This window comes from Manis javanica, chromosome 12 (genome assembly GCF_040802235.1).
Source record: "Manis javanica isolate MJ-LG chromosome 12, MJ_LKY, whole genome shotgun sequence".
NCBI classification, from domain to species: domain Eukaryota; kingdom Metazoa; phylum Chordata; class Mammalia; order Pholidota; family Manidae; genus Manis; species Manis javanica.
In genome coordinates, this window is record NC_133167.1 from 28,413,917 (window position 1) to 28,434,875 (window position 20,959).

Here is a 20,959-nt window from a genome sequence, read left to right on the forward strand (position 1 = left end):
CAAACGCTGCTAGCCTTCTAGGGGCAAGTCTTAGCAGGAACTCCTTTATCTTAAAGACCTAATTACATACTCACATCTTAAAAACAACTACACCAAGTCATAGAGCTTGACAACCCCTCTGGGTCTGAAAGAAACTAACTTGGACCGAAAAGAAGTCAGGTTACAGATAAATAAAAATCATCATATAAATTGAAAATATAATATAAGGCACAAGAGCTGCTAGTGCTGCAGGCTATGGATGCTCACAGATGCCAGATGCACCATTATTGAAATACAGGTAAATGTGCAATAGACTCATGGCAATCTGGGTGGGCTGATACACCATGGGAAGCTTGCTTTATTAAGAAACACCCAGGAGGCACTTTTGTTTTTTTCTTTCATTCAACTGTCTCATGCATTCTGGCACAGAGGACAGACATTACAAAGCAATAAATACCTGTCTTTGGGAGACTTCTTTATGAGCACTTGCATGTCACTCTCTATTCCCTTGCACCACCTGTCTGGGTAAATGGACCCAGAAGTCACTGACTCTGGCTTTGTGCCATCAGTTTAATTGCTGTCCTTCCCATGGATATGGACACAGGTCAGTATTTGTGCGTGCATGTGTCTGATAAGGAACAGCCATCTTTTTTTGGTATCAAACCTATTTTTTTATCTCTGTGCCTACACTGGCCACCTGCAGATCCTGGTGCAGTTTGCAGTGCTGTTCTCTTGTCACTCAGTCTTCACGGGCTCTTTGAGGAAAAAACAAAAACAAAACCCAGAACAAAACCCATCAACTTTCCAGCAAGCAAAGCTGCTGCCTCTGAGGCATGCATGTGGTGAGCCATGTACAACCATGGTTGGGGTCCTCAGCTCTGACCATCTTCAAGCGTTTCTTTAGTCCTTAAAGTTATTATTTGGGTCTCTAAGTGGAAATGGCAGCACATCTGAAGCACATGTCCCAGAGGAGCTGATTTGAAGATGGAGCTCTGGCAAGACTCATGGGCTAGATGGCAAATGCCAGAACAGCTGGGGTCAGAGCTACACGTTCAGGGCTTTGCACAGTGCCTGTGGCACATAACAGAAGCCCAAAAAGCCATGTTTATCGGAAGGATGAAGTCAAAGTCCAAGCAGTGTGCCAACCTGGTGAGAGAAACTACCCAGGGCCAGAGATGTTTAGTGTCAAAAACAGAGAGAGAGGCTTAAAATTGCTAGTTTTCTGAATTGTCCATTGAGGCTTAGAGAGGGGGGAAAATGGCCCCAGACTCAAACAATGTTAGCACAGGGGGGGGACTCTATATAGATAATCTATCTGACCTCCCTTTAATTTGTACATAAGAAAACTGAGATTTGAGATGGCTCCATGACTTTCCCTCAGAATAATTAATCTGTGGTACACATACTTTTTTAATTTAGTTTCCAGATCAAGATTTATTCTATTTTCATTGATCTATGCCTAACAAGAGGATACTGCTCCCATTCCCTGAGCTCAGATGTCACCATGAATTCTTCGGAATTCTTATTGCCTTCTCCCGCAGGGATCAGCCTCTCTCCTCTGTGCACACTCGCAGCCCTTACGGAGGACAGGATGGAGGTTCCCAATGGGCCAACTCACTCTCTAGTGACTCTTGGTGGACCAAGTAGTAACGGGCAGAGAAGCCATCCTTGGCCACTGCCATGTCAGTGTGAAAGGTCAGAGAGAGGATGCCCGTCGATGAACGGAGTTCAGAGGGTGTCTTGGTCCCACAGTACTTGCCAATAAGGGGGCCAACTGGACATGCAAAACAGAGAGAGGTCAGCAGAAATGGAAATGTCAAACTCCATTTTCAATACATTCTCCTCCCACAATTCCAAGTCATTCAATACAGCATCATTTTGTATGCTTTGACATAAAAGAACAACCAAACATATGTCTTAAGAACAATGTCTTATATTTTTCCTGCACATGAAAAAGCACTCGCACTGACCTGGCCTCGTTCTGTTCTTAAAGCCCTTTGCAGGAGGGCCAGAAAGGTGTCACTCTAAGGCCTGTGCTACAGAAGAGGTAGATTTGGAGAGGTCACGTGACTTTTCCAACATGGAAATAGCAGAGCTGGGACTCAGACCCAAGTTTCTGCCTAAATCTCATGCTTTTCTCAGGAAATGAAATTGCTTAGCCATCAAATCTCCCAAATAGTTCAAAATACTTAGAAGGACTTCAACAACGAAAGACTGGTTTCCTCTGCCCAAGGCCTATATTGGTCTCCACCTGAGAAGCAGGGTGCTCTTGGCCTTGGATGATGCACCTTTTCAAAATCTATGGCTATATTATTAATAATAAAAGTGTAGTAATAATAATGATAAGGACAGCAGTTTACTTATACAGATAAGACACAGATACGGTTAAGTAACTTGCCCAAGGTTGCAGAGCCAGGATTCAGACCTAGTCATCTGGTTCTAGAGTCCTATATGGGCACAGAGTCGCTTTCTATGGAAATCCTGACAACCTGGAGCACAAAAGAACATTTACCTATAGATTTTCTCATTCTCATCTAAGTATCTATTCAGTCCCCTCTTCCTGTCCTTCTCCAAAAAAGTATCACCCAGAAAGGAAACTGCCTTTCTCCAATTCCTCTGAAATCAGCCTTGGTGAAGGATAAGAAGAGAAAGTCATCACGGGTCATATATGAACCCTGAGGAGCTTTGAAGTGTTTGATCTCTTTGTTAGTTGTTACTAAAGCAATTGACAGGCAAAGGCGAAGCTCCTGGGAATGCCTCGTGACAGCGACACCACTCACCATGCGGAATGCCGTCCCAGATGTCCAGCCAATCGTACTTGCAGTCTCCCTCTCCCACCTGCAAAGGGTCGTGCTCCAGGTCAAAGGTCAGAAACTGCAGGATGATCTCCATCTTGGGTTTGGCCAGGATGGTAAAGGTACAATCCAAGTTGTGTGGGTACTTCTCAGGAAAGCCGGGGGACTCAATGGTCCCGTTGGGGCTTGTGAAGTTTTTTGAACAATCTTCAGAACCTGTACATAAGAGGGAGAACTGCAGCATAAAGAAAGTACAAGAAGATGCCTTTCTCTGCTGCCTCTGTTGCAAGGGTTATTTAAATGTTTAGGTCCCAGTTCTCCTACTTGCGAGGTTTTTGTTTCCCCTGGAGTGGCCCTGCAAGCAACATACTCTTCACATCCATGTTTCAAGCCCTGAAGCCAGACCCTCTTTAGGAGGGAAGCTCGGGAGGCAAGCTGGCTTGCTCTACATATTAGAGTAAGAGCAGCAATTGAAGAATTGGGGGGTGGGCAGAAAGATGTGTGTGAGAGAGCGGGGGAGAGATTGATTCTCTTAAAAAGAGGAACAGAGTCTTCTTTCTCAATTACTCAGCTGCTTGCTCCAGAAATGTAAGTTATTTCAATCCTTAAGGAAGGCTTGCTGATTGCCAGCAGGGAAAACAATGTTACCCCTTATTTATGGCTGACCTCAACACTAGCCCCTATTGTACCAGAGCCAGCTAAGTGCCCCTTCTCCCTCCAAGATCCAAGGTGCCTCAGGGGAGGGGCAAAGGGGAGCTTGGGTCTCATTCATGTCATGACTATATTAAAACGAGCTGCTCTGTAGTGGCCAGACAATTAACAATTGACGTTTGTAGCTGGTGGATCACAGCAGGGCGCTGGGGATGTTAAAGGCCGCTCCGGCAGCAAGTTTGGAAAAATGTGGCAGTATATTGACATTTGGAAGGCTTCTGGTTCCTTTGTGGTGGGGATGGCCTTGCTTCTCTCCTCAACTCTTGCATCTGTTTTCTTGGGATTCTTGGAGGCAGTCTTGCTAAGTGCCGCACGTATTCGCATTGATGCAGGCTTGGTGCAGGCTTCAACAGCAGCAGGAGCAGCAGTAAGAGGATTATAGTCACTGGATCTTTGACTGCCTCTAGGTGGAGTCATACTAAAAGGGCCCTCAAGTGCTTTAACGCAGCCACCATTTGCCAGAGCAGCCCTGGGCTGTCGCCGGATACTGCAGTCCAGACCCTGGGCCCATATTGCTGCACAGAGCTAGAAGTGACCAGAGTTAATGCGTTGAATGTAAATGTTGGACAGTTAGAATTGACTTCACTATGTTCTGATTTTAAAATTAAAAAAGGTACCACGATTTATGAGAAGGATAACAGGCACTCTAAGCATGAAGAGAAAAACACAGAAATACTCAATAAACCAGGTGTTTACTGGCAGGAAGTATCCTCTGGGGATCCCACTGAAATATAACTATGTGATGTCGATACACTGATTTTAGCCTGCAGCAATGTCTTTATCTGCAGCAACTGCAGCAGGCCCCTCCCCACCACCCCACGCTGCAATTCTCTTTATTGATGACTGTTTTCTGGAAAGCAGCAAATTTCTGACTTGGAAAAGGTATGCAAATAAGCGGGGAGTGGAGGGATAGCATCAAACAGGAAATCCCAATATCCCTACCTACCCATCCATCATCTCCTCCCTTCTACCCAGCTCTGTGCCTTGGCAGGATGAGGACCCGGGACACCTAGGGTGAGAGCTAACCTTTCAGGATTCCCTGTGCCTCTCTAAGTGCCACATCTCAGAGGCTCTGCATTCCATCATTCTGGGGCAGGGCATCCCAGTGGGCAGCCAGGCTCAAGGGATGGGCTGGGACAACCTCCCTCCAGTTTGTTTACCACTGAGCCCCCAGCTCCTGGGCCTCCTCAATGATCTGGGAAGAAGCAGTTTGGCAAAGCCAAGCCAGCTGGCAGTTTTTGCGGGGAGGTAGGGGCTGAGAGGAATTTTGAAAAGGAATTTTATGGCTGCTATGTAGCCTCCTTTATGTGGGCCACTTAGCCAGAGGAAACTAACTCTATTCACAGCTTGCCTCCAGGGCTAGAAAAGGCATCCTGACATCCCCCCTAGAGTTTGCTCTGCTGTCATTCCCTCCCGAGGCAAGGGGACTTCCCACCTCCCAGAAGTGGGGAATGTAGTGTAGTCTTCCTTTAGTCCCTCCCATTCATGGGGGATGGGTGTCTCCACAATGTACACCTAGTAAGCCCAAGAGAAGCCTGGGGAATGAGATTCTAAAGTACCCATAGATCCCAGGGTTCTGAGGTCCTGCATTTGACTAGAGAGAATTTTCTGATCTGATGTCCTCAAGGCAGAATATATATATATGTGTGTGTATTTCTATCTCTGGCATATCGTTATAGTCAGGTAAATTCCGTGGCTTATTTTGAATGAGGTAGAAAAAATTTTATCCTTTACATGCAGAGAAATCAACCCTGCTCACTACAATTGTGTATTGTTTGGGATTGCACCATTTCACTGTTAGGACTAGGGTGTAAGTGTCAGAAAGCAGGCAGCTGAATACCAAATGTGAAGAGATCTCAGAAAGGGGTGACCATCCTTGGGATAAAAAATTGAGTCTTGCAAATATCTACCTAATCCAAGATCCTTTTCTGCAATCTGTTAAAAGGATTAAAGTTTCAGAAAATAGCTCAGTCAACAAATACTCAAGTTCACTCAGTGCCAAGATTGTCCACAGAAGCTGGGGGATTTCAGCTGCAGTGCAGGGTTTCACACCAAAGGTCTCTAGTATGGAAAATGCCCACTCTGAATTTTTCCACTGTAAATTTTACAATAACTCTGCAAGCGGAAGAAGAATCTGCACATATAAAACTATTTAAAACCTGGTGGATTTATTCAAAGCTGAGCTTGGCCCGACCACAGGAGGTGAGTTCGGTTCTTCAGCTGAGGGAGTGAGGGTAGGGGGCACTCCAGGTTATCTCTATTTGTGAATGACCTCCAGAGACTCAGTTTGTGAAATGCCACTGGGCACCAGGAAAGAAAACCCAATCTTGACCTTTGGGCAAAGGAACATCAGAAAACAAACAAACAAACAAACAAAATCCACATTTCTCAGTGATTCAATTTCCAGTGTTGCTTTTTAAGTTACTTTAGAATTCCTTCCTCTGTTCTGCTTCTGATTTGGAGGTTTGAACTCCTTTAAGTTTGCAAGTTGTTTTGGTTTATGTTTTTATATGCGGACAGTCTGGTAATTTAGGTCTTTTATGAAGCACTTCATTCAGGGCGAACATGAGCCTCCCATTCCAGCCACATGCCCCGTCTGTACCCGAATTGTGGCTTTCTGTCTGTCAGTATAATCCTGCGGCTGAGTCCTGCCAGGACAGTGTGCTATCGAAGGCTTCCAGAGTCCTCTGTCTGGTTATTTGTGTATCTGTGTTTACAGTTCCCCTTCTTTCTCTGTATGAATATGACCAGCAAACAGAGCTGTGTTTGTTTGAATTTCTTCAGCATGTTCACGCATTTCTTTCATGTTGTGTGGATGCCATAAACTTTGTGTGTCTCTTAGGACTCCAACAGTGGAAATGGGCGTGCAGGACACAGCACCCCAAAGAATGCTCATCTTCCTAAACTTCTCAGCTTTGAATTTTGCACCCCAGCACATGCATATGTTTTATATAAAGGGTTGACTTTCACGCTGGGAGTTGCTCTTTCGAATGGATGTGATGGCAAGTGGGAGTGACCCAACAAGGCCACTGGGCTCTCACCTTCTTCCTCATATTCCCCAGAAGCGCGGCTGTTCTGAGCAGGGCTGTCTCCCACTGCTGTAATTAATCTCTTTCTTCCTTCTTTGGACAATCCCAATCCTTAAAGCAAGCTGCCCGTTTCTCCATGCCCAAGCCACCTTCCTTGTCTGGCGCTACTGTTTCTAGGCAGTCCATAGATGTGCTGCGTCATTTGAAATCCTACTGTCCTCAAACAGCAATGTCAAGTTATGATACCCTCTTGTATGCTTTATCTTTTAATACCATCTCTTCGAATTGGCATGATGGATAGAGTTGACATTCACGTTTTCTGCGGCTTTCTGGAGAGTATGGCATCATCCTTTGTGAAACACTGAGGCAGGAGGCATGAAGCAGAGATGACCTTCAGTGCTCCTGCTCGCCCTTGTTCTGACTTCCATGGCCAGCTTCCTGGAAGGCCTTGCTTGGAGCTGTTTTCCTTTCACAGCAAGCACAGCGGAGCTGAGTGACAGCTTTAGCACTGGGGACCTGACTATGTAATAGATTTCCCAGATCCCCAGCTTGCCAAGCCTCTGGGTGGAGCCCTCATTTACATAATCATAGTAAGTTGCTCATACCTGTATTTAGTGCTTATTCATTCTGTCTCATATTACAGCTTTCCTTTCAGCAAACAAGTCTATTTATGTATATCCATCTGACAACATCTACTGCACATCTATTATGTGCTGAGGGTTTGCACACCTGTCTCCCCCACTAGAAGGGGGCAAACACCCTGTTTTATTCTTTTCTTTCCCTCTGCTCCCCAGCAGGTGGTATGACAAGCGCTACCTCAGGGCTGGTAATAATGACTGATCTGAATTTTGAACAGGACTCAGGAAATGTGGACCGAGGTATTTGGGAGCCTCACACCAGCCCCAAGCCCCTGGACACACAGATTGTCAGTCCCTTAACCCCATGTCATCAGGAGCATGACCTTCTTGGGACCTGTGCCTGTGGGACAGTCCGGGCTCCCACTCTGGCTTGACACAGTTCCCTTGGCCTCACCCCTTCATTGGATTCTACGTTTTTGTTCTCAGGCAGACAAATCCGACAAATGTTTAGACAGAGTGGATATAAAAAGTGCTTTCAGCAGCTACCATTTCCTTTCAAGAACTGTTTAGTGAAAAAGGAAATATATATGAATAGCTCCTCTCACACTGAACTCAACGGCGCCGGACTTAGGCCTCTTGATGACAAGGCTGACAGACTCCCTTCACACCAGACTCTATCCACAAGTTATACAACTTAGGCTGCTGGAGACGGGAACACACTTGGAGATGGGGGTGAGGCAAAATGAGGGGAGAATTGGAGGTCAGGCTTCACTCACCTTCAAGAAAATAGGCTCACACATTGGAGGGAAGGGCATGCTGCTCAGCGTGCTTAAGTGTAGATGGTGACCCCACATCTTGTGAAGAGCCACCCCACATTGGCTTTATCCAGTTATGGAAATAAGAACAGTCCCGTATCCTCGGGGCCTGAAGGAATTAAGGGGCCCCCTAATGGAAGGTGAGCAGTCAACTTAAAAGCAACGCAACATTCCCTGCCTCCTCTTCTGCAATCTTTTGAGTGCTCTTCAGGGGGTCAGCATTATCTGAGTTTTGGAAGTGGGGGTTCAATGGTTAGAAGTGGTAAAATGGATCAGCAAGGGGGATTTCTAGGAGCCATATTTTAATTTAAAAGCTACTGCATGATCCCACGGCGGGGTGGAGGGCTGTAGTGAGATCTTAGGCAACTCTAAAGCCTGAAAAGATTATGTCCTTCTACCCCATGGAATTCCAGAAAAAGGCAACATTAAACCATGAAGTAATGGGAAAAAGTTCAACCAAGATTTTCTCTTTGCCACAGAAATCATATTCTTTCCAAAGGTGCTTTTCTGTTTAACCGGAACTCCTACTCTTTCAGTGCCACAAACAGTATCTGTGTGCCTGCAGGGCAGCACCCAACTGTGACCCAGCAACTTGCCCTCTCAGGTTGAAAGATAACCTAGTTTTTCATCTTGGGATGTCTCCAGGTTCATCTTCCAACTCTACAAACTCTAATACAGAGTTCTCCTCTTCCAACTCCACAAACTCGCTCTGGCTGGAGAGAACAGTAACCCTCACCACCTGTCTGAACCCACTGGCGTTGGTCTATGAGCACATAACTATGACACCGTTTCCTTACAGAGTGCCCCAGGGCCGGACACAGGTGGCGGTGACCCATCTTCTTTAAGATGCCCAGCTGCCAGCCCTCCACCCCGGACCGCACTGACCTGTCTTGAAGATCTCGTAGCGGAGAGAGAAGCCTGCCCCCTGCCGGGCATAGTCGGAGGTGAACTTGATGTAGAGCACGGAGCCGGAGGAGATGATGGTGGGTGGGGCGATGTTCCCACAGTGCTTTCCCAGGAGGTCTGCGGATTCACTGTCCCCATCCCGAATCTCAATGAAGTCATACCTAAGGGAGCATGGCACAAAGGGCATGTATGAGAAAAGATCGCTTTAAGGAAATGAGAAGGACCACAGCCTCACTCTAACTCATGTGGTCTCCCATCATTTCTAGACATTCAGGTGTTTCAGATCGATGAACAGAGGCCCTCATGTTTGCCTGCATACATAGCTCCAGGAAGCTGCATTATTAGCACCACAGACAGAATGGGCACCTCAGTGGATGGCTGGATTTTAAGACCTTATCTCTTGCCCACATAAGAGCGTAACATTCCTTCAAATATCTCAGAACAAACATGTTTTTCTTCCTTCTGCAGCACTATTTTTATTTCCATTATGATCGCTCTGAATCTTAGTCGTTTCTTCTCAGCTCTGGGTCACTGCAAGGTACTTACCCACTTTGCATCAATTTCTTCATCTGTAGGATGAGGATAAAAAATATCCATTTCAGAGGGCTGGTATGGAGATGGAATGAAAAACTACCTGGTGGTAGGCACTGAGCCAGGCACACTGGGGGGCATCAGAGACATTTGTTCATTCTCCTGTCCCCTCCCCACACCTTGATCTTTCTCCTGTGTCATCATCCCCTCTTGTCTTCTCTTTAACTGGGAATGAAACAGACTCCCCAGCTGTGGGCTACCACCCACCCTAAGATGACTCTGCAAAGTTTCCATCAGCAGTGTGTAGTCAACAATGTGTTTTTGAAAGGAATCAGCATCATATTAGATAAGGCAATAAAAACCTTTCTCCAAAAGCAAGGGGTGAATCCCCAGGGACCCAACGTCTAGGAGCATATAACAGCCTCAGCAAGGAGCAGAGCGGCTGCCCTCTCTATGCCGAGGCCTGAGCTCATTTCAAATGGAATCATACTGGCCTGGGTTGGGGAAGAAACCTTAGACAACCTTTGCTAGGTTTGCGGGATGGGACGTGCATACCATGCCATTTTATCTGTGCAGACATACATTTTCAGCCTTGACATGGCTCTTGTAACCGTCACTGTGCCGGGTTTGTGCTCCTTCTCTGGGCTCCTGTGAATGCTCCCGTCACCGCTTCTGAGCTGGAAAGTTTCTTACCCAGCAGCTCCCTTCAAATTGCTGGCCACTGTACCATTATTTACTGAAAACCATCTATCTCCCTCTCCCTCCCTGTTTGTTTATTTTGCATCAACCTGTTAAAACAACATGTAAGAAATCTCATTCTTTCTGGTAAAAAGAGAGACTGTAAAGGCTGCCCTCCCTGAGACGTGCCTTTACGGCTCCTGCCACACACACACACACACACACACACACACACACACACACACACACACACACACGTTCTGTGAAATCTGGCTGCCTGCAGGAGCACCCTGTCTGAGCCAGAGTGGCCTGAGGCTTCACTGCAGCCCCCGGGAGCCATATTTCACACAGCTCAGCCACTTGCAAATAAATTGGCCTGTGAAGGAAGTATAAGGAGAGGACCAGGATTAGTGCATTCTTAGACTCCAAAGGGCTGTGATCCTTCAAAAAGAATCACAGAAGCCGGGTAGAGTCTGGAGAAGACAGGAGGGCAGGGTTTTCCCCAGGAAGCTCTGGAGGGATGGCTACAGATTGAGAAAGATGGTGGGGGTGGGGGAATCTATTTAGGTCTGTGATCTCAGTGTGGGAGATGGTGCTTCCTCACTTCCAAAACAAAAAGTGAAAAGACACTTAGCTTGTTCTCAAGGAAAATTCCCCAAACCTTCTGGAAAAGCCCTCCTTGCTGTTTGCACACTGAGGTAAGCCCTGCTGACAGTCACTCTCAGCTGAGTAATATGGATGCCCTGGCAGCCTGCACAGTGGTTGAGAAGCCCCCTGTATCCCACAGCTGCCCAGGTCACCTGAAGGAAGGAATGCATGGCCGTGTGCAAAGAAGTCCCCCCAGTCCCAGAAGTTCAAAGAACAGGGTTGGGATCCTGGCTTGGCAATATTAGCTGGATGCCCTCAGACAACTCACTTAATGTTCCTGAGCCTCAGAAGTAGGGAAAGCAAAAGTAAAATAGGATTAGAATCTTTCTTGTAGGGTTGTTGTGAGATTTAAATGACTGACATCATCTTTATAAAGTATGAGCACACAGCCTGGCAATTAGTACATGCCTAATCAGTGTTAGCTGTCATTTGCTGTTTTCTTACACCCATTTCACAGCGAGCGAGTAGAGGTGCAGTATAAGCAGGAATGTACATCTGTTAAAACATTGTGGAGTGTGTTTTGGCAAAAAACATGATAAATGTTAATAAGTACATACCCTTTAATCCAGCAATCCTACTGCTAGTAATTTTTCCTACAGAAATACTCAGACAATTGTACAAAGATGTATATGCATCTCTGTGTGTGTACACATATTTAAAAAGTGTGTGAAAAGTGAAAAGATACTTTGTTTATAAACAGCATGTCTAAATGTTCAACAACCGAGGATGAGTAAATTGGATTTTGGTATACTTATAAAATGGAATACTCTGTTATTACAATAAATAGTGCTATATAGGTCTAGTCTTTTTGCTTTCATGGAAAAATGTCCATGATATATTGTTAGGTCGAGAAAAGTAGATTTTTAAAGGCATATTTAAAAATACATGTGTGTTTATATACATTTCCTTATATATATATGTATATATATATATATACAGGAGAAAGTCTGAAAGACTATATACCAAAGTATTAACAGTAATGAGATACATGGGTAGTGGAATGATTATTTTTACTTTCTTCTTTGTTCTCTTCTATTTTCAGAATTGTTGACAATAAGCCTGAATTTCTTTAATGCCATGAGAGACCCGCTACAGTCCTCCGCTCTACCAACTGAGCTATCGAAGGCTCTGCTGAATTTCTTTAATGTCACAAATAAATAAAATAAAGCTGCTTCCATTAAGAGTTTTGTTCACAGTAGAAGAGCTGAGAGAAACAACCCAGCTCTCATAATTTTGCAGATGAGGAAGCGCATGCCATCATCATCCCCTCCCTGCCACAGCATCGCAGTGGGGACTAAAGGGGACACAGTGTGCTGGAACACCTAGAATGGCGCCAGGGATGAGGCCCATGCCTCAATAAATGTTTAAGTTTTTTTTTTTCTTTAAAAGACCACCAGATAACACCAGTCTTTGTGTTGCCAGTTTCTCTAGCAAGGACCAAGAGGGGCCCTGACTTCCCACCAGCTTGTTCATCAGAAGTGGAAGAGTTTTATCTGGTTGCCTTACCACCCACGGGTAATTTAGGGGATAAACAGAATCAGCGATAAAGCAAGGCTACCCAGAAACGCCACAGCTATCAGCTTGCCTCAATGTACTCAAAGGATATACTGCTCCAAATCCTTTTTCGTAATGCTAGTAGCTACAGATACCTCCCTTAGATATCTCTAGACACAAACAGTGAAAAGATGCATTTTTGAAAAAGGTTCATATATATCAAGTGAACATTCTGCACTTGTTATTTAAAGGAGCCCTCTGGTGAATCCTTTTGTGAAGCAAACACTCGGCCCTTATTTGAATTTGGAAATCCTGCATTTTCCCATCAGGCTTGCTTGAGGGGAAAGCAGCCCAGAGTTACAATTTGGTGGCTAAAATTCCCCTTCTCTTCAGCATCCAGGTTCTGCTCTGTGGACAAGCCCCAGTTAACCACAGGATCTTCTGGCTGGGCTTTTTGTGTAAAGGGCACACTCCAAGTAACATGCTGACTTCACACAGAATGTCTCATTTACCTCCTGTGTGACTGACTCATTTGGGGAAATTTTTATTATTAGGGATTTGCTACAGCTGGAGTACATCTCCTAAGAAATTTTGGTGTTTTCAGGTTCATTTGGAAGACCTTGCAGAGGCCCAGGAAGTTTGTGGCCTTGGAATAAATATGGTTTTGCATCTAGCACCTAATATCGTGCGTTTGTTTGGCAAAGGAGTCTGGGGTACAAGCTGAGAGCTCAGCCGAACAGCAGTCTGGTAGGATATAACCCAGAAAGCTGCTCCTCTTAGAACCTTTTATTCATTTTCTGGAGGGAAACACAAACCAGCTAACAGACATATTAACTATTGTGTTTGCATTTCATTATTCATAATCTCCCCCAAATGAAAAAATTCCTTTCAAAGCCTTCACACTACCTTTTATTATTTAATTTATTTATTTACCTTCCTAAGCTGAAGTAGCCCCCTCTACGCCGACTCCTTTTTTTTCCTAAAATGGTTCCTCAAGTGCCTTTTACCTTTCTCCTCACAGATTCCAACATCTGCATGTTGTGCATTTGTCTAGAGAACACTTTCTGTACTTTTCTTTCTCGACTTCAAAGCCTTAATTTCTCTCCCCAAACCCACATTTGGGTGGGGGGGGGCATGGGAATCTTGGCAGTGGAATTAATTTGAAGGGTCCAGGGGAGAGGGATGAAAAAGCAAGTCTCATCTTTCCCTCTCATTGCTAGGCAAACATGAACAAGAGGCTTCCCAGTTTCCCAGTAACTCAATCCATACTTGCTACCTCTCTGGCAGACCCCCAAAGGCTGGGATAGAGGGGTCACCCCACCGAGGCCCTTCTGGCGGGGCTGGGAAATGGCCAGCCCCTTGCAGAGTCTGCCTTTCCAGACGCCCCAAAGGACTGCTTCGGAGGTTATTTCTATATCATAAGTAGAGTGCTTGGGTGCTCTGAGAAAGAAGGTCGTGTCTGTTGTATGGGGTTGGATTCTACACATCAGAGCACCTGTGCCTGCCCAAGTCCTGAGGCCATAACTGTTGGCAAGCAGGCCATGCCTCCTCTCATGCTATTTGTATCGAAAAAGGCTCAAGATATCACATTTTATACATGGCATGCTCTTTCCAGCCACTGGACCATTGAACTTTTTCTTCTTTCTGCCTACAATACTCTTGGCTGGCGTTTTCTGTGGCTGGTCGCTTCTCATTCTTCTCAGTGCAAACTGTCACCTCCTCAGCAGAGCCTGCCCTGACCACCCTATTTCAGATGGCATGCCCTTATTATCCTAGTGCCTTTCTAGCTACTATCATCTGTAAAGGTCTTGTCAACATGCTTGTGTATATGTTTAGAATCTGTGCCCTATTGTATAGACAGTGGGCACTGTGAGGGCAAGGATCCACCCTCACTGTTGAGCTTCTAAAACCTGTGTGGTGTCCAGCACAGAGGACGGCTTGCTAACTCTTGTTGAGTGAATAAATGAATGAGGGGCTAAGGACAGTGTTACATGTCAGGAAGAATGGGCCACGTGATGGTGCTTCCTCAGGGGTCTCGGATGTTTGCTCCATCTTCTACCCGTTTCCTTTGTGCTCCAACACGCTCACTGAGCTGTGCCGGCTGTATAGGGAAACCAAAATGTTGCCTCATGACTCAAAATCATGAAATATAACATTTTAAGTAGAAGAAACGTCTCAAATCATGCTGACAGCATTTTCGCTATTAGCGGCAAACAAATCAACTATAATTAAAATGCTGTCAGAGTGATTTGAGATTTTTCTCACACTTTCAAAGTTCCATATTTCATGAGTAGATTATGGAGGCCAGTGAATTTACCACCTCCTGGAGTGCCTTTCTTCCAGGAAGCACAAAGACATCTACAAACACTGTCTTATTAATCCTTACATTAAACCCTGCAGGGAAGATAGGAGGCAAAAATAACACTGTCATGTACGACTTCCCAAGGAAGAAACTGCTGGAGACACACAGAGGCTGCAGGCCCGTCTGTATGTACAAGTCTCTGGTCAGTTCAGGTGCAAAGCCAGGTCACCCATCCAACCTTTATGAAGAAGTCAGCTCAGTAGTTAAAAAAAAAATTTTATTTCCTTGAATTTCTCCCTCTTAATGGTACTATCCATTTAATAAGAGGCTGGTACACCAATGGGAAGAGCTCTCATTTACTGAGCATTTACTGTGGATTAGACCCTTGGTTTAGATGTTATTTCATTTAATCCTCATCTGATACACACCAGGCCCTGTTATGGTTACCATCTGTTTACAGATGCAGAAACTAAGGCTCGGAAAGGTTAAGTGAACTGCCCAAAGTCACATGATGAGAAAAGGTGAGAGGCAGGCTTTGAACCCCTGCAATCTCACCTCAGGGCACATAGACCTCACCTCTGTGCTTTTGCCCATTGTTGAATGAGTATCTCAGAACATTGAGAATAGCAGATTGCCACAGCACAATACCATTAGAAAGTACAAGGTGTAAAGAAACTGCTTGGTATCAGACTTAACAGAATCCTGCTCTTTTTATTTAGCTATTTTGTTTAAACAAAGTCGAAAGGACTTGCCAAAATGAATAGATAAATCACCAGTAGTAACAGTGAGCAGATTTGGAATTCAAGGTTTCAAGACTTAGCCAGTAGAAATCTAACTTGGGAGTGTTCAGATGGGATAACATATTAATTTTGCAAGTGAAGTATTTTTATAAGCACATATACACCCATATGTGAACATATGGCCTATCAAGTGAGAGAACAGTATCCTCTGTATTTATAAGTTCTTAAAGTATCATCTAGCGCACATATTCTTAAGTGCATGGATTTTCAGTAGGGTCCACAGATGAGTTTCAGTAGGTTGGGGAACCCCTATAATAGCAGGCAGAAATTTTGTGTGTTTGTACATTTTCCTAGGGAAAGGGTCTGTGACCAGAAAATATCTTAAATTATTGTTACATAGAAACATATCTATCTATAAGGATATGTGTACTCTGGGAATTGTAGTGCCTGGGCTCTGTAGACAGATCCATCCAGTTGCCAGCACTTGTTAGTAATGAGACTGCATGCAAGGCATTTATTCCCTCTGAGTCTTAGTTTCTTCATATATAAAATGGAAATAATATAGTTTCCTCCTTATGGGATTCCTGGAAGTATTGTAAAGGTACAGACAAGCTCGGCTGGATGCCTTAGAAAGTCACTGGGAGACACTGGCTATTTTTATCATTACCCATGTTTTACAGAGCAGGATGGTAGGCTTGGAGGAGACAAGAGTTACATATACATGACGCTTTGGAAATTGGACAAGTCGATGGGATGAAACATAAAGTTAGAGACAGTGCTCCCACAATACCCTCCAACCAACTTTGGTACTAGGGAGAGCAGTTTCTAAAAACCCTCCTCCTGTGCAAATTCATTAGCAGTGCTTCAGTCACTTGAGTTTTTGAGATTTCATTTCAAACTCATGTTTTTGGAGTCCAGGCTCTGGAACCAGCCTGCTAGGCTGGCTGGGTTCAAAACCACTGCCCTCTGCCTCCATTTGCTGGGTCCTGAACAGCTGGATATGCAAATGTCCTCAAAGGGGTGAATTAATGTGCGTCAATAGCTTAGTACAGTGTTTAGCACATAAGGGGTGCTGTTGTTGTTGTTGTTGTTGTTATTATTATTATTATTAATTATGTTACGTAACTCTAAGGACTCGAAAACTGCCAAGACTCTCCATTTGTTTGTGTATTTGTATTGGTGCTGGTGCCTTTTTAATAGCAGCTGTTTGCAGTTTAATTTTCTGCCTTCATTTCTTCCCACCACAAATGCCTGATATCTGGGGCTTATCCACAAGCCCCTCACAGCTAGGGTCACCGTGGCTCTTTAGAAGGGAGGAAATCTGACCACCCAGCAAAGGAAGTATGCAAAGAGAATAACCCAAAACAAACCAAACGACTTATTCCAAAGAACCTTGAAGGCAAAAAAAATGGGAACTACAAATAACATCTATTTATAATTGCTGTTTGTTTTTCCACAGAAGCCCTGGGATGATGGAGAGGGCCTGGGTGATCTTATTGTTCCTGACAGAGCAGGCTGCCAAGAACGCCTCGCAACGTGAGGAAGGAGGCTGCTCCAGACAGGGCGTCAGATAAGTCACTGTATGAACTTTCAGAGAAATAAGGGCGCACAACAAAGCCTCCACCACTTCTCTCCTGACCCTCTGGCTGAACACCGCTTCCCCCACTGACCTGGCTTCCCAGCAACGTGCATTCCTGAGGCCGTGTGGCCACAGATCTGTTCCACTCCTGGACCAGCAAGCACTCAGAAGGCCAGCTTGGGTGGACATGTTTGCTTATGTAAGGAATGTTTTCTAGGCAACCCAGTGCCAATGTGAAGTTTAAGGCTTTTGAGTAGGCTGTTTTCAGCACGACTGTTGGATCTTTCTTCGGTCTGCTATACGTGTCTATAAAATCTTCACCCTTTGCAGTTAGCTTAATAGGCCCCTTGCTAGCATTTTGTAATGTAGGAAGTAGGTAAGAGTCACCCACAATTTATGTCCATTCACTAGCAGGCTGGCTCTCAGATGTAAGGTGAGCAGGGCTAGAGACTTGCTGAACTGTCCAAAGCCAGCCAGGGTCAAACAAGCTTGCAGGCCTCAGTTTGCCTCACCTCATAAATGGGAACAGGGAGCATGCCTTCATGTCTCTTGGGGCTGACTGGAAGGGGCAAAAGTGACTGGCACCCATGTAGGGGTAATCAGAGTACATCATCCCCAGGCGTGGTATGCTGGTAGCATGCCCACACTGGGCTGAGTGAATGGTTCACTCTGAGACAGGAGCTCACTACCCCTGGCTCCCAGGGAGTCTAGTTGTGAGAGCAAATCATAACCTCCCCACCTGTCTGAAGAAATGGTAGCCTGCTGGGGATGAGATGCACCAAACAGCAGGGACTCAATCACTGCTCTGGAAAAGGGTTTTATGTTTTTCTTGGGTTTTAAGCTCCCAGTCAATTTTCTATACCTGTGTCCTGGCATCCAGTCTTCATAACAAAAGTTGGAAAATACAAAACTCATCTGAAAAAGTGCCAGGCAGAAACATAAGCAGGGGACAATCTGGGAGTAGGTGGCAGTTGTGCTGGGCTCTGTCCTTGGATTTCGTTCACTGGGAGCTTCAGGTTACAGAGCTCAGAGCTTTTTCTGGCTCCAGGGGCAAACTTGTCATGCTGTGCAGAAAGCACCTTGGTGTGGAAATGATGGGCCTGGACTAATGTCCAAGCAGGAAGAATCTGCCACGGCAGGGTGGAGATTCTGAATACAGCATGCAGGGGCCAGTGAGCTGGAACTGCTTCCGCCTCTCAAACTGACACTTGGTAACTGTGATTTCTTCAATGGCTGAATGCTGAAGGTGCAGTGGCTCTGCTTGCAGCAAAAGCAATCCTGTCCATGCAGGGCGAGTTAAAGCACACCCCTCTCCCCATCCCAGAAACACCCCTCTGCTCTGAAAGAGCTGGCTGGCATCTGTTGGGGATGGAAGCAATGAACATTCAGGAATGTTGGGTGCTCTTGGCTGGAGGTTCATTAAGACCAGGAAGGAAAATGTCTAGAGAGGACACTAGCTGCTACAAGAAAGGGAACCAGATTGCAGGAAGCATCCTAGCAGGATGGGAGCCGTGTGAGTCAGACCTGGAAGGACCTTTATTTATCCCACAGGCTGTTTGCTTTGTGCGGAGCTGCTGGCTAGCTGGCTGGCCACCTTATTGCAGTGGCTAGCAGGGCCCTCAGAGTGTGGCAGGATATGAGGGATGAGCCCTCAGTGCCACACACAAGGATAAGGGCCCTGGTGGGCAGAAGGGCAGTAGAGACCCCCAGGAAAGGAGTCAGTAGCCCAACACTTGACCCAGCTGCCTACCCTGAGACTTGGACTGAATCCTGTATCTGCTTGGACCTCAGTTTCCCAGAGGATGAGACCAAAAACATAACAATACTTCCTTACCCTCCTACCACTCTCAAAGGGATGACACATAGATAAATCACTTTGAACTTTTAGATGAAAGGTGCTCTATAAACCCAAGGTCTCATCAACTGTAATTGGTACGGTAATTATTTTAATGATAATAATGATGATAATGGGAGAAGGGGGGCTGGGGAATGAAACCTCTACCTTGAGACAAAGAAAAACTCTTCCATTAAAACCTGCATCATGAGTCTTTCTGCTAGCCCTCAACTATCTCTTTCAAACTGCCAATTCTTGGGCTGAAATACTATTTACTCCTTTCCTTTCCAATAAAACAATTATTTGGTCCACCGTTTTCCCTCTCACTCACTCTCCGATGTGTCTCGCTTCGCCCTGACAGCTCAGCCATGGACTGTTTACATGTCTCGCTCACCCTCCAAGACTCTGGTTCAGCTCCATTGACACTAGAGGCAGGAGAATTCTGTGTGTGTGAGGAATCAATTACTTCCGCTGACACTCTATTACTTGTCCTCACATCTTCGGATTCCAGCTGGAGAGTGAGGTGATGGGGGGATGGCATGGAATTCGAAGAGGATGGTGAGGGGGGCTGGAGGGGACCGACCAGAGGAGGAGGAGGAGGTAGATGACAGGGAGGCAGATGGAGATCATTGACTGAGTCAGGCCTCCAGCCTGTATTTAAAGACACAGAAAGATCTCTCTCTCCTTCACTGCCCTGCCAGCATCCGGAGGTGACCTCCGGCAGGAAGAGGCAAAGAAAAGGAATCAAAAAGAGAAAAATAAAAGACTTGTCAAAGGTATCCAAGAAAATCAGAGAGGCCCCAAATGCCTAAGCATTGAGACAGCGGATGACAGCTCTCGGTTCATGGACACAGGTGTGTACAAAGGCAGCTTTGAGTGGCGGGCTTCAAATCCCAGCCCTACCAATATTATCTGCGTGCTCTCTCAAGGCCTCAGTATCCTCCTTGGTTAAGTGGGAATAACAGCAGAACCAGCCGCATAGGGTGGTTGCTGAGGTAAAACGTGGAAGGTTCTTGGTGTAGTGGCACCTGACACCCGTTGAGCATGCAATAAATGTTTGCTGTTATTGTCTGATGCACAGTCCCTCCATACCACCTACAAACATGCAACTGAATCCCTAAGGAGGCAGAGCAGAAAAATATATATAGATTGCCAAGGTGCTTGGCTACAAAGCCAGGAAAAAGGCATAAAAAATCTTGGGGATTTTCCTTTCTCATGTGGAGTCCTTTGCTGCCCTCCCACACCTAAGCCCAACACATACATTTTTCTTTCTTCTTCTTTTTAAAATTTTATTTTGACCCAGCTATCATTTTTCAGGGACTTTCCCTCTAGGACAAAAAGTTTTGATTATGTAAATTAAATACAACCATCTACTCTGCAATCAACTGAGTTGTGAGGTAGGTTTCATAATGAAGGACGATTATGGAAGCTCTTTTCTAGAAGGAAAGACAAGGGCAGCGAATATATATATATATATATATATATATTTTTTTTTTCCCTAGGATGATTTATCCAGGCAGAAGTAGAAAATGGAATTAAATTATCTGTTAGATTTCTCCTCCAAAGGTTTCAATCCCCCTGCCACTAACAAGGACAAAACAAAGAATTTTTTTTTTTCTATAGGACTCAGGGAAGACACCCAAATGCCTTTTTAGGAAAACCTAATTTCTTTACTAGGTCTATTTCCTTCTCTTCTTTATCCCCTCTGCACCAGGAGCTCCCACTGAATTTCTTAAGACAGACTCTCACCCAGTGTAATTAGATGGGAGAATTACATGGAGTTACATGTGGTGAGATGCTGGCCCTCTGGGACCCTGGGTTCAGAGAAGGTGCCAGGTTTGAGAGGCAGAACAAGTGGGATTGTGTATTAGAAAATCTCAAGTGATTTTCTCAATCAAGATAAAATGCATTGTTACGAAGGACAGCCATAGTAAAGCCTGCATTTGGAGAGTTGCAATTGCAACATCGCATATTTAAAAACAAACTGCCAAAAATAACTGTTGTCCTAACTGCTCTTTAACCTTGGTAGGAGGAGGAGAACAATCTGTGGTGATTTCCCCACTTCTTCAGAGCTAGGTTTCTGGGTGGAGTCAAGGTTGGTAAGCTGGGGTCGGCCGCCAGCTGAGCTCCAGTCAGCAGGACTGTTCCTGTTTATTGCACCACGTACCTGGAGGGGAATCTGTTTCTGTCATTAGCAGGGTTGTTGCAATACAGGAAAGTATTGCTGCTCATTGGTTCCTTGGGGGAATCAGAATACTTCTGTGGTTGGGCAGGCAGTAAATCTGTAATAATGTCATGAGTAATCAACCTGAGGGTCTCTCCTGAGTGAAACACACACTC

General features: G+C 45.3%; 1 protein-coding gene across 8 annotated transcripts in view; it reads right to left on the reverse strand.

Annotated features, from left to right (window-relative positions):
- NRP2 (neuropilin 2) overlaps positions 1-20,959 on the reverse strand; it is a 116,319-nt gene that overhangs the window by 74,762 nt on the left and 20,598 nt on the right. For all 8 annotated transcript variants that reach the window (XM_017653686.3, XM_037009257.2, XM_017653683.3 and 5 more), the window contains exons 3-5: positions 8,793-8,974; positions 2,760-2,990; positions 1,598-1,753 (exon numbers count right to left, since the gene is read on the reverse strand). In XM_017653686.3, the coding sequence (XP_017509175.2) occupies positions 1,598-1,753; positions 2,760-2,990; positions 8,793-8,974 (569 nt within the window). The remainder of the gene's footprint in view (positions 1-1,597; positions 1,754-2,759; positions 2,991-8,792; positions 8,975-20,959) is intronic.